The sequence below is a fragment of the Magallana gigas genome, chromosome 1 (genome assembly GCF_963853765.1).
Source record: "Magallana gigas chromosome 1, xbMagGiga1.1, whole genome shotgun sequence".
NCBI classification, from domain to species: domain Eukaryota; kingdom Metazoa; phylum Mollusca; class Bivalvia; order Ostreida; family Ostreidae; genus Magallana; species Magallana gigas.
Window position 1 is genome coordinate 31,738,587 of NC_088853.1, and position 13,177 is coordinate 31,751,763.

Genomic DNA, 13,177 nt, shown 5'->3' on the forward strand with positions numbered 1-13,177 from the left:
TGTTGTCAAGTGTCGCAGTTAATCGGTATTCAAGAAGTGTGTTTCATTGCCAGATCCGCTGCAGACACAAGCGATGAAAATCTTGTATTATTTACAACATCTGCTGATCAAAATGTCGTTTCTATCCCCATCATCTATTTGAACCATTAAAAGTTCATTTATTATCTAATGTATTAGATAAATGTAATTCATTCAATTCTTTGCTCAAATACAATCTAGGTTTTCGTCGAAAAGTTGTGCTGAATTAGATGTCTGATATCCTAACACAAGTTTATTTAAAACAAAAATGGAGCTTGCAATATTTATAAATTTTAGGATGTGTGGCATCTTGCAGAAATAATGTATGTGATCGCTCTGGAAACTGTACCGATGGCTGTGAAGACGGATACTGGGGAGCAGCATGTGAATCTCGATGTCCTGCAAATTGTGAGAAACGGACCTGTGACAGTACAAATGGATTTTGTATCAGCTGTAAGTCTGGTTACTGGGGAAATACATGCAATTCACAATGTCCATTACATTGTATCGAAACAGTTTGTGATAAAACCAATGGTAGCTGTACACAGGGATGTGCATCAGGACGTTATGGAGACATATGTAATAGAACATGCAGTCTCTGGTGTGTAGGAGGGACATGCGACAAACAAAGTGCAACATGTTTTAATGGATGTGTGCAGAACTGGGCAGGGTCTCAATGTGACGGTAAGAATCACAATAATTAAAAAAAAAACCAAAAAAAAGCGAGTCAGATATACATGCTATTTTCTGTAACTCACAAAGGCTTTAAACAGGTATGTTTACATTTTATTCATTCATTAAACGTGTATATGAAATCGGCCAAACAAGATGTTTACAACTTAGTTAATTTGAATACAGATTATTAAATGTCAAAAGTTTTTTGTAATTTTTTGTTTCTTTCAAATGTGGGTAAAATAATCCTGTAATGACGAAATCATTCATGAAAAAAAAACAAACTCCGACTTGTTAACAAAAACAAATTCCTCACTTCTAATTATTTTCTTCAATAAACAGGATGTGACTCAAATCATTATGGATCTTCCTGTTCTCTGGAATGCAACCGTAACTGTGAAAATAGTACTTGTAATGACACTACTGGTTTGTGTACTTTGGGATGTAAAACGGGGTTCTTTGGAGACAAATGTGACCGACAATGTACGTGTTGTCCGTCAGGGTGTGATCGATTAACAGGACGATGTAATGGAGACTGTCCAGTAGGCAAGTTCTGGGTATTCTGTGACAAAGCTTGTAACCAAGGTTGTAAAGTATATCTAAGAGATGTCCTTTAAATTTGAGTTACAGTAAAGAAATTTTACTTAAATATGGTTTAATATATGTTGTTAGTTTTTTTTAATTTTTACAGGTAAACAATCACCGGTGCCAAACACAGAAAATAGGTCCAGTTTGTATGTAGTGATTACAGTCCTTTGCATCAGTCTGCTCCTCAACATTTTTACAATAACCTGGTATGTTATTATTTATTTACATGATTACAGACTATAATGTGTAAGCATATTATCTAGAATTTGAATTTAATTTAAAACCAACCAAGTGTTTCTTTTTTAAATGATACATTCTGAACAGTACGCGATGAAATGAAAGAAACACATCATTATTAGTTATATGTTAATTCATCTTAACAAAGTAAAATTTAGTATTTTATGTACTTGCATACATGTACATAGAGCGTCTTGTTCCTAAAATTGTTTATTCATTGCCTCATTCTTCATCATTTGATTGAGTTGTACATCAATATAAATTAAAACCAATCAGTTTAATAAAAAGAAAATCAAAAATACATTTATCAAACCAAACATTAAACATTAAACATTTAAAATGGAATAAACTAAAAAAAACTCAATAAGGTCCGCATAGGAAAGATTAAATACACTAGATGATACCCCGCGCAAGCGCAGGAATTAACATTTTACATTAATATGATATAATGCTTAATATGTAATGTTGAACCATATTTTTGGTTCATTTTTTGTACATACTTTGTCCGATTTTTTCCTTAACTTATTCTTTAAAATTGAAATAAAAAAAACTGCATTGTTGGATATTTAGAGGAGCGGGCAGGGATGAAAAATCTAATCTGAAATGGATGATATATACATACGTGGCTTTAATTCTGTTTGTTGCATCTGACTGAAAAAAAATAAATATTATGTTCATTTCAAACCAGTAAATTGGTATTTAGTGTATTTCAGTAAAATTTCTATTACTGTCCCAAATAAGTATTTCAGATAAAAGAATGTTTTGAAAAACAATATGAAGAGTCGGGGCACCCCCATTAAACTTCTCCGTTTTATGCACACATCATTTATCCATATAGACGTAGAATCTGTTAATTAAAAAATGTTTACAAACTAATGTCTAAGTTTTACTACCAATATGTCATGATATGAAATTGTATGAAATTAAAACACGCTATGTTATGCATATTTATTTGGATAATTTAAACCAAAGTTGTCAGATTCAAAGTATCTGTCCGATGGCTACCTCACCCTACACATTCCGCCATTATGTCAATTAGTCAACCCGTTTCTTGGCACCCCGTTCTGAAAAGTTCTTTCCATCAATACTAAAATAGCATTAATTGTTCCATTCAATCTATTTGTATTAATCAAAGTCCGATCCAAGGTATCTGCCCGCGATGCATGATGAACTCGTCCTACACTTTTCGTTGATTAGTCAATCCGCTATCTTGGTTACCCCGTTGTGAATAGTTCTATCCCATTCTCTCACCATAGGTTGTGCTTCGCAAGTGAATGAGTATCAAAACTAAAACCATCCACTGAAGAAACGAGTCGACTCATTTTATTTATTCAATATTTGTCAAATCTTAACTTCTATGTATTTCTTAGATAGGCTCATAAATATATTCACTCTTAACGTATTTATGCAATATTATTTCATTGCAAGTATTTATTTTGATCGAAACTATCCCTGACTTGTGTAAAGTCACAACACTCAATAATGGCGTTCAAACTCTTTACTGAATATGATCACGTGACAAGATGCTTACATCACAAATAACCATCTGATACAGACTGTCGCTTATGTCAATAAACAAATTATAATGCAATAACATAACATCTCCCCTTTCAGAAAATCTTTTCCATTCCTGAAAAGATTACTAATATTGAACTAAAAAAAACAAAAACATGTCCATTTATAAACATGTATGAATCAACCAGTTAACAGTTTATTTACAAATGAAATCCTCTAGATGTTTTGGTCGTCTCAGTGTTCGCTGTGGTCTGGGTTCTCTGTGTGGAGTGGCGGCATTTTCATGCAGGTTGGGTTTCGCAGGTGTGGTGTTTGGCGGATCGGGTTCTCAATGACTCTGTGGTGGTGCGTCATACATTGCTTCAGAATGATCAGAGACGTCAGACGGCAAAGTGGTTTCTCTGGTCTTCAGAAGTTGTCTGCGATTTCTGCGGTATAGTTGATTGTCACCCGTGCGGACTACGTAAGATCTGTCTGTAAGTTTCTGGTCTACTATGGCTGGCTCCCACTGTTTCGAATCTTTCTGTACGCGAACTATTTCACCTTTATTGACGTTGGGTAACGTTGCTGAATGACGATCATAGTAGTACTTTTGTTTCTCCTGGCGGGCAATAAGTTGAGGTTTGCAGGATTCAACAGCTTTCGAATTCAACAAGTCAGCTGTGATTGGTAACTTTGTACGCAACTGTCTGTTCATGAGTAGCTGCGACGGTGATAGTCCTATTCCGTCAATCGGTGATGCGCGGTAGTTCATAAGACTGGTGTAGATGTCGCCTCCGGATTCGTCAGCTTTTCTGAGCAGGTTCTTGACAGTCTGAACACATCTCTCCGCCTGGCCATTCGATTGCGGGTATCTGGGACTTGAGGTGGTGTGAATGAAATCCCTCTCAGTTGCGAATTTCTTGAATGCATAACTCGAAAACTGAGGTCCATTATCCGTAAATAGTTCTGTCGGAATGCCATGACGAGCAAACAGAGATTTGAAACATGTGATCGTTTGTGCACGGGTAGTTGACGACATACGGACAATTTCTGGAAATTTGGAGTAGTAGTCAACACACAGGAGGTATTCAGAGCCTTTAAACTGGAACATATCTGCAGCAACTTTTGACCATGGACGTGAAGGCATCTCCTGTGATATCAAAGGTTCCTTGCAGTTGGAATTCCTGTACTTGTTACAAACTGCACATTGTCCTATAAAGTCTTCAATGTCCTGGTTCATTTTGGGCCAAAACAACAGCTCTCGTGCTCTTGTCTGTGTTTTCACTATGCCCATGTGTGCTTCATGTAACTTATTGAGCATTTCCTTTTTCAAGCTGATTGGCACCATGAGTCGTTGGCCTTTGTATAAAAGTCCATCAATGGCAGTGATTTCGTCACGATAGTTCCAATACTGTAGGATGTTCAATGGAACACTTGATCTGTCGACTGGCCAACCAATCAAAACGGTATTTTTCAGCGTTTGTAATGTCTCATCAGCAGCAGTCGCCTCTTTGAGTTGCTGTAGTTTTGCTGGAGACACAGGAAGTTGTGCCTCAATAGAATCAACGTCGATCTCATCGTCGACTAGAATCTCAGGAGTCTCTTGCAGGTAAGATCGACTCAATGCATCTGAAATATGCATATACTTTCCCGGTACATACACTAACTTCAGGTCATAGCGTTGTAACTTCATAAGCATTCTTTGAAGTCTAGGCGTCGCTCGATACAGTGGTTTGTTGTAGATCGCGACAAGGGATTTATGATCCGTCTCCACGGTCACCTTTCGGCCATAAATGTAGTGATGAAACTTTTCGCATCCATATACAATAGCTAGCATTTCACGTTTAATCTGAGCGTACCTCTTCTGTGTCTCTGTTAAAGCCCTCGAACCGTTTGCCACCGGATGTCCATCTTGGAGGAGGACTACGCCAAGTCCCTTGGAGCTTGCGTCACCGGAAATAGTTACAGGCTTATGCACATCATATATACTGAGTACTGGTGTGCTTTAGACTAGTTGTTTCAGGCTGTCGAAACTTTCCTGCTGAGGTGCATCCCAATGCCATTCGACGTCTTGTTGCAGGAGTGTACGAAGTGATGCCGTCACATCAGACAAGTTCGGAATGAACTTAGCTACATATTGTACGACGCCCAAAATGCGCTTGACTCCTGACACGTCCTTTGGTGCTGGCATGTCTACTATCGCTCGTACTTTCTCAGGGTCTACCTTAATACCACTGTTCGTAATCAAATGTCCGACATACCTCACTTCAGGTACACGGAACTCCACTTTGCTTTTGTTCAACTTAAAGTTCATTTCGCGACATCTTTGTAGCATCTGTTGTACCCGGGAATTGTGTTCAGCAATGGTCTCTCCCCATACTAGGATGTCGTCTACTATGCACTCTACGCCCTTTATGTCTGAAAACATCTCTTGAACTCGTTTAGAAAACACTTCTGGTGCAGAGCTTACTCCAAATGGTAAATGCAAGTATATGTACCGACCAAATGGGGTATTGAATGTCAACAGCTTTGAACTGGGTTCATCAAGTTTAATGTGCCAAAATCCATGGGTTGCGTCGAACTTCGAAAACACTTTGGCTTGCGGAAGGTTTTCAATCACTTCGTCGACTGTTTTTAGGTGGTAATGCTCTCTCTTAATTGCACGATTCAAGTCCTTTGGATCAATGCAAAGTCTTATCTTGTTGGGTTTACGGACTGTAACTAGACTGTGTACCCAATCGGTGGGCTCGTCTTGTCTCGCGATAACTCCTAACTGTTCCATTCTCTGAAGTTCCGTTTTCACTTTATCACGGAGTGCTACAGGGACCTTCCTCGGTGGATGAATGACTGGAGTAACGGTGTCGTCAATGATGATGTGGTGCTTTCCAGGAAGTTCACCAAGTCCCTTGAAAACATCTTCATATGATTTCAGTAGGTTTTCCTTTGACAAGTCCTTGTTCACAGAGTGTATGCGCACAATAGATCCAATTTCTGTGCAGGCATTCTTTCCCAGAATCGCTTGAGTATTCGCATCCACTATGAAAAATGACAAGTCGTACTTTTCACCTCGCACAGAACACTCCAAAGTCTTGATACCCTTCGGTGTAATTTCAGTTCCGCCATATGTAACCAACTTGACGCTCGTCTTTGTGAGGTGTTGATCATTCAACTTTAATTTGTCAAAGACATGTTTCGGAATAATGTTAGCTTGAGCACCTGTGTCCAACTTAAAGTCTATATGGTGGTCATTATTGGTCAAGGTTTCAATCCAATCACTCTGGTCTTGATTCACTGTGTTAATCTGTACCGTTCCAATGAAAAGTTCTGTATCCTCGTACGAGTCTTCATCGTCTGGTACTCCAACAGCGTGAATTTTCTTTGAATTGCACGATGGTTCTGTCAAACAGTATTTCGCAAAATGATTCTTATTATGACAACGATGACACGTTTTCCCAAATGCAGGACATGAATCTTTCATGTGTCTTCTTCCACAATTACGACATGACCTCCCATCAGTACTGTCAGGCCTTTGATTTCCAGTTCTTTGTTTTGCATGTTTTGTATGTTTACTATAATTTTGCGAGCTGACCTTTCGTCCACTTTTTGACTGACTTATCGCCGCTACTGTTTGTTCTTCACTACCTTTCAGGGACTTTAACTGTTTTGTACTCATTTCCTGGGCCCTACACACATCGATAGCTTTCGCCAATGTCAAATCCGATTCTCTGAGTAAACGTGCACGACACGCTTCATCATGGATTCCACACACTATTCTATCTCTGATTAGTCCGTCAGATAAATTTCCAAATTCACACGGCTGCGCTTTGGTTTTCAAATCCGTCACCTAATTGTCTATGGGTTCATCCGGACCCTGGTTCCGCGTGAAAAACACATGTCTTATGTATGTTAAGTTCTTACGTGGCTCACAGTATTCTTTGAATCTAGTTTTCAAAACATCAATCTTATCAGCATCGTCGGCTGAGATCCGAAAGTGTTATACACTCGGCGTGCTTCAATGCCGGCCACGTGCAAAAATGTAGCTACCTGTATTTTCTCGTCCTTCTCTCCGATTCCTGTAGCCGTAAGATATATATCGAAGCCTTGGATCCACTCCTTCCAATTTTCTGCAAGATTTCCTTCCATCGTTAAATGGCCTGGAGGCTTCAGTTGCTCCATAATCCTTGCAGCTTCGAACTTCTGACACCATGTAAAGTCACAACACTCAATAATGGCGTTCAAACTCTTTACTGAATATGATCACGTGACAAGATGCTTACATCACAAATAACCATCTGATACAGACTGTCGCTTATGTCAATAAACAAATTATAATGCAATAACATAACAACTTGGATCCGCCAAAGCGTGTCTACCACCTGGGTATAGTCCACTAAAGCATTTTCCATAGGCGGTAATGTTAACGATATGGTTCATAGCTCCGGCCCTAATTTTCGTTCAGCAACGAGGGACCTCTTGAATGAAAGCTCATCAAATTGTCTCTTTCCTGTTAAAATTTCGAGGTTTGAAGGCAGATTCGTTTTCCGGAAAAATGCGTCTGTATTGAAAAACTCTGAAAATAAAAGTAAAAGTAGGGAATTTCTCAGGTTTGGAAAGGGTGTACATCAAACAATTTTATTTCTTTTCTTCAAATTATAATTCAATTTTGACACTTGTTTTTAAAATTGGAAATCCTGTTTTCTGACATGTGTCAAGCATTCTGATTTAAAATGTCCCAATAAATGTATATACACTCTGCAAGTACAGGGACTATTTTGCTTAAAGGCACTACTTTGTTGTCCTACCGATTCTAAAAATAGTTAGAGGGATATACCCACCTTACTCTCATTTTTGCTATTTCGGGCTTATTTCTGGAAAATGGGAGTAGGTTTTTAATTAATTTCACAACCGTCTACAATAACTTATCATTTAAAATTCAGTTATACCTTACGGACATCATCTCATGATCACATGTGTTGAAATACCAAAGGTGTAAGCAGTTACTCTGGAGCAGGCGTTTTGTAGTTTATTTGCAAAATGCTTTCATTTATAAGTATAGATATGATTACACTATAGGCAAAACAGCCACTTACCGCCCAATTATGAAATGTAACTTTAATGTTGCAGGATTTCTAGAAACAAAGCATGCAAGAGACAAGATGTTAATGAAGAGGAAAAGAAGGACACTGATTCCATTTCCACCCCTGGGATTTATGATACAGCGGAAGAAAACGCCGGATACCACGAATTGGGTCAACTCAGCGGACCCTCTCACTACGATCAGCTCCAAGGGCCAGCAACTAATAAATAGACAATGCATGTATATATAGTAAGGGAACTGAGATTCTGTATGTTTGATGCAAAATCGCATCGATAAATGTGGTAATTAATTTTCATTTGTCGTCTATTGTATATATGTTGTAACCTTTATGAATTTTATCGCAGTAAACTTTGTATGCACATTTATTTTCTTTCTTTTTAGGTTTATGATAAGAAACCATAGCAAGAAAAAATAGTTTGAATGGAATGTTTTTCTTTTGTTCTTTTTGTTCTTTTTGTTTTCAATATATTTTATACAAATCATATCATATAGGTCAGCATTATTTTCTTCCTAGAGTGAAAACCCCCCATAAATTATCATTTCTAATTATCTGGTTTTTTTTTTGGGGGGGGGGAGGGGTTCTTGTCATTTGTTATTTAATATAACTATACAAGTACACTTTTATACATGTAATTGTCAAATTATTGATTTGATTGCTACATACATTAGTAAATGTAAAGTCCTTAAAAGATAGTGTTTATATATCAACAGCTCAAGCAGATATACAAGTAACACACTAATGTTGCATTTCATTTTTTGGTAAATATAAAACCATTCCAAGCTTTCTTTTGTTTTACATTATTATTTTTTTATGGATTTTTTAGATAGTTCACGGCTTGTTATTGTCATTTATTCACTGTAAAACAATTTTTGTAGTATTAAGTTACGGTAAATACATGTTTGCTTGTTTTGAAATATACTGCCAAGAGCTAGCTACATACCTAATAATAATATGAATATTTGCATGGTAAAACATATCTGTTTTGGTTCATTAATTTTTGGTAAGTGTATCAAACAACACTGGTGAATGTGATATCTCAAGGACTATTTGCAAATGCAATTCAGCTTGCTTTAAGCGACCTGAATCGTTTTCTAGGACTATGTATTGCTAAGGATGTGATAAAGATAGTAATTAAAAATGACAATGGAATTTATCATTATCTACATGTATATATTACATGTTTTTTTTATATAGGCAAAGAAAAGATTAATGCATTTTGGCATGTATAATAGTGCATTTATCGTAGATAGGATTGGATACTAATAATATTGCTCCTTTATATAATGACAGCCTTTTTAACTATTTCAATCGTTTGTTTTATTTTCAATAAGTAAAATAAAATCTTGACATCTGATTTATTTTGTCGCATTTTTTTACATGCATGAATATTAAAACAAAAAGAAATTGGGACGTTCCAAACATCCAACCCCCTCCCCCAAACTTATCACCTATCAAACTTATTGAATTGATTCAAATCATTGAAAACGGGACTCATGCAGTGGCGAACAAAAATTTCCCCGGATACCATCTTTCTTAAGGGAAAACAATTCTGTACTAAATTATAGTACATGCAATATATTTTGATGATGTAGACAATTTGCTTCAGAGTATCCGTAACTATTGATATTAGCAACCGATGAATTTTAAGGTGTGCAGTACCATTTTTAAAAAAAAATTCAAAACCTAAAATGCGTTCAACACAATCTATTGTCGGATGTAAATGACAACATATTAGACATAATCTACGAATGTGTCATTTTCATTAATCTTGTCATTCCACTGACGTGCTAATCTTTAAATGGATAGGAAATGCTTTATTAATCAAATATGCTTTCTCTTTAAACGCCTTAGTGGAATTTGCCTCGTATTTACTGGTGAATTGATGATGTGGTTATAAAAATATAAATTTGATCCCCCTTGACACAAGTAAAACAATGATACACATGGTTTAGGGGTTTGGATGTCAACAGTTTTTTTTTTTAGATATTCAGTAATTTCCCAAAGCTGTGGGCTAAGGATGAACCCAGGGACCATATCTAATGTACCATATAAATTGCTTTCTAACACTCACTATATGCATCTGAAGACCCCATGTAAATATTTTTAACGGTTTCAAAGCTAAAAGTATATTCAATATAGTGTACAATTTTTGTCATAGGATTCAATGTTTGATCCCATCCCATTTGACCCTCCAAAAATATGGTTGACCAACCCAAAATTAAAATATCTAAAAGGGTGAACAACTAGATATGCAGGCGTACAATTGTAAAATTCTGTTCAGCTATCTCCAAGAAGAAGAAACAGTACAAAAAGGAAAATATTAATTACATTTTTTTTCTGATTTAGATTCATTTCTTTCTTGGACGTATTTCTAAAACTGAATAATAACTTCGTTGAACACTTTTATAACGGATTTCTTTACAGTTTAAAAAGCCCTCACTACCATTGAACATAATAGGTTTGGTGAATTTATTTTCACATAAATTATTCAATTTTGTCTGGTTATTATAGGTATTACAAGAATGAATTTCCATTTTAAGCTTCAATCAGCAAAAATTGTAGATTTAAAAGAATATTTAAAAACATTTTACATATCTTGAGAAGGAGACATATTTTGTTTAGCATTGTAGAAGATAAAATGCCTGCATTGATGATACTAAGCGATTCCATTAATCAAAACAACAATGTCTGTCCCCATTAAGGATCTAAAGGGCTTGTCCCTAAAATATTCAATCATTTGTATCTATAAAAAATGAACAACAAGTTTAGATAGGTGTAAGAACAAAACAATTTTGTATTCGTGACACGTTATGAATGAACTCAAGAAAAAGGGGCTGGCCCCTGAAGTTAGGGGCCAAGACTCTCGTTAAGTCTTCGCGGCTATGATTAGGCTGCCTGATTAGTTTCACAGTAACAAATGGTTTTAATTTCGTCTGTAAACATGCACAAATCCCGAAGCGAAAAAAGGCAGAAGATGATATTCCACAATGGGCACAAATATTTGATATCAAAACATTACAACATATAACCAGATGTCGTCTCTAAAGTTGACTGTGAACATTTTTAAACACTAGTCATTCTCATAAAGTGGAGAAGCTTTGTTTACGTGTAAAAAATGAAACTATCGATTTGAATGTAACTTTACTATCTGATGTCGGTAAGCGTGTTTAAAAAAACACCAGGCCAAAATATTGATAAAATTAGTAATAAAATGTCGATTGCATTTGGTATTTACATGTAACAGAATGTTTAAAAAATTAAAATTAATATGCAAAAAAAGGGTGCTAATTTATTTGTTTGTGTGTGCAGGTGTGTATAGACTATAACATGTTATACCTAGTCTATTCTTGATCTGCAGCTAAGACAAGTGTTCGTCTTTTAATAATATTTTATATTTATTAGTTTGACGAGATAGTGACGCTTCTGATTGGTCGAAAACATTTTTAAGACCTGCACCAATAAGCTTTTTGCCTGATCTACATTTCTGTAATGTTCTGACTTAACTCTATTTATAGAACGGGAATTTCCAAAATAAACACTGTCAACAAAATGTAAAGTTTTGTCTGTTTAATTGCAAACAAACAAAATACAACTTTATATATATATATATATATATATATATATATATAAAAATTAAAAGTTAAACCTTGAAAGATAAACAATTCACATTAATCAATTCACTAAATAGAAAATTAAAAGTCACGTTTACGGCGAAGCTGGCTGTTCCAATTCCAGGAATAATTATATTAATGAGCATATAAGCCTGCCCCCCCCCCCCCCCCACGTTTTCTCGCAGCAACATTTTTCTAAAAATTTACATATTAAAAATTGAATTATCATTGACTTGGCCTCCCCCCCCCCCCCCACTTTTTAGGGAGTATGTAAAAAATTGATATTAAAATAAAGAAATGAGGAATGAATTTGAAGTTATATACTACGCCAGCCCCAGATTTTGGAAAAGTATAAATTTCCCTTCTCTGATTTTTTTCCCCTTTTTTTTTTGCTTGTCAAGATTTTTTGGATGAGTCTGCCCCCCCCCCTTCCACTACTTTCAAAAACGATGCCTGATATCAACTATTTTAGTCAATGATTAACGCGATTTCGTCTTCTTGCATCATGGTTATGCCCAGTTACATACTCCAGCGATCTAACTCACATTCAATAACCAAGTTTTGACGAATCTTGCTACACAGTGAATACTATCACAAGCCATCGCATGTATTTCCCTTTCTTTTTCAATTCAGCCGACTCAGGTTTCAATTTTCTATTTATGTTCAATTCATTAAATTCAGTTCAATAGCTCTGCATTAGCTGAAGGCATATCCATTTGATTGTTGCGTTTATTGTTTTATACCATACACGCCGCTTCGTTTACATTATTTACATTTTTGATCAATGACACTTTACGTTTTCTGATTTGAATGTAAGCTCAATTGCATTGAAATATCATTTCATTTTGGTATGCTCATGTACACAATTTATTGGATTTGATAAACAGATAAAAAAATGTGGCTACCTTCTCTTCTTTAATATAATTTAACAATGCTGATTCCGCAATGTTTCCAAAGATCCACTAAGTCTTGCAACCATGTTACTGTTTTATTTAGACCAGTGTGAGAGCAATATGTTTGCGATGTGTTTAAATTCCCATCATTCGTCCAGCATTCCGTGTAAGACTCAAAAGTCGAAATAATTGTAGAAGATCGATAAGAGAGATTATCTGAAAAGAGGAAAATTGTTCAAGACATGAACAGTTCAAAAAAGAGTTTTTTAAGGATAATGATGATAATTATTACATAACATGGCACCTGTGTATATTACACCTAGCAGAATTAGACCAATAGCATTTCGTTTCTTTGAGGGAAAGTTTGAGCATTTTTTGTGAACATCCACGAAACATTGTGGCATATATTAGATATAACAAGGGAGTTCATTCGGGCACACTCTGCAGAGAAAATAAAGGGATCTAATGTTTTGGTAAATAAACAATACTCCCCAGAAAAGTTTTACCCGGACACGTGTCGTGCCAAGAAAGAAACAAAAGCGCAAAACTGATCCGTGATGTC

At 35.9% G+C, this 13,177-nt stretch overlaps 1 protein-coding gene and 1 long non-coding RNA gene across 2 annotated transcripts in view; both read left to right on the forward strand.

Annotated features, from left to right (window-relative positions):
• The window catches only part of LOC105325370 (scavenger receptor class F member 2), a 32,784-nt gene extending 24,238 nt beyond the window's left edge, over positions 1–8,546 (forward strand). Inside the window, exons 4-7 of the mRNA XM_066066131.1 lie at positions 316–702; positions 1,033–1,236; positions 1,382–1,484; positions 8,137–8,546. Of these exons, the coding sequence (XP_065922203.1) occupies positions 316–702; positions 1,033–1,236; positions 1,382–1,484; positions 8,137–8,320 (878 nt within the window). The 3' untranslated portion in view covers positions 8,321–8,546. The remainder of the gene's footprint in view (positions 1–315; positions 703–1,032; positions 1,237–1,381; positions 1,485–8,136) is intronic.
• LOC117687290 (uncharacterized) overlaps positions 1–13,177 on the forward strand; it is a 259,261-nt gene that overhangs the window by 227,920 nt on the left and 18,164 nt on the right. The window lies entirely within an intron of this gene.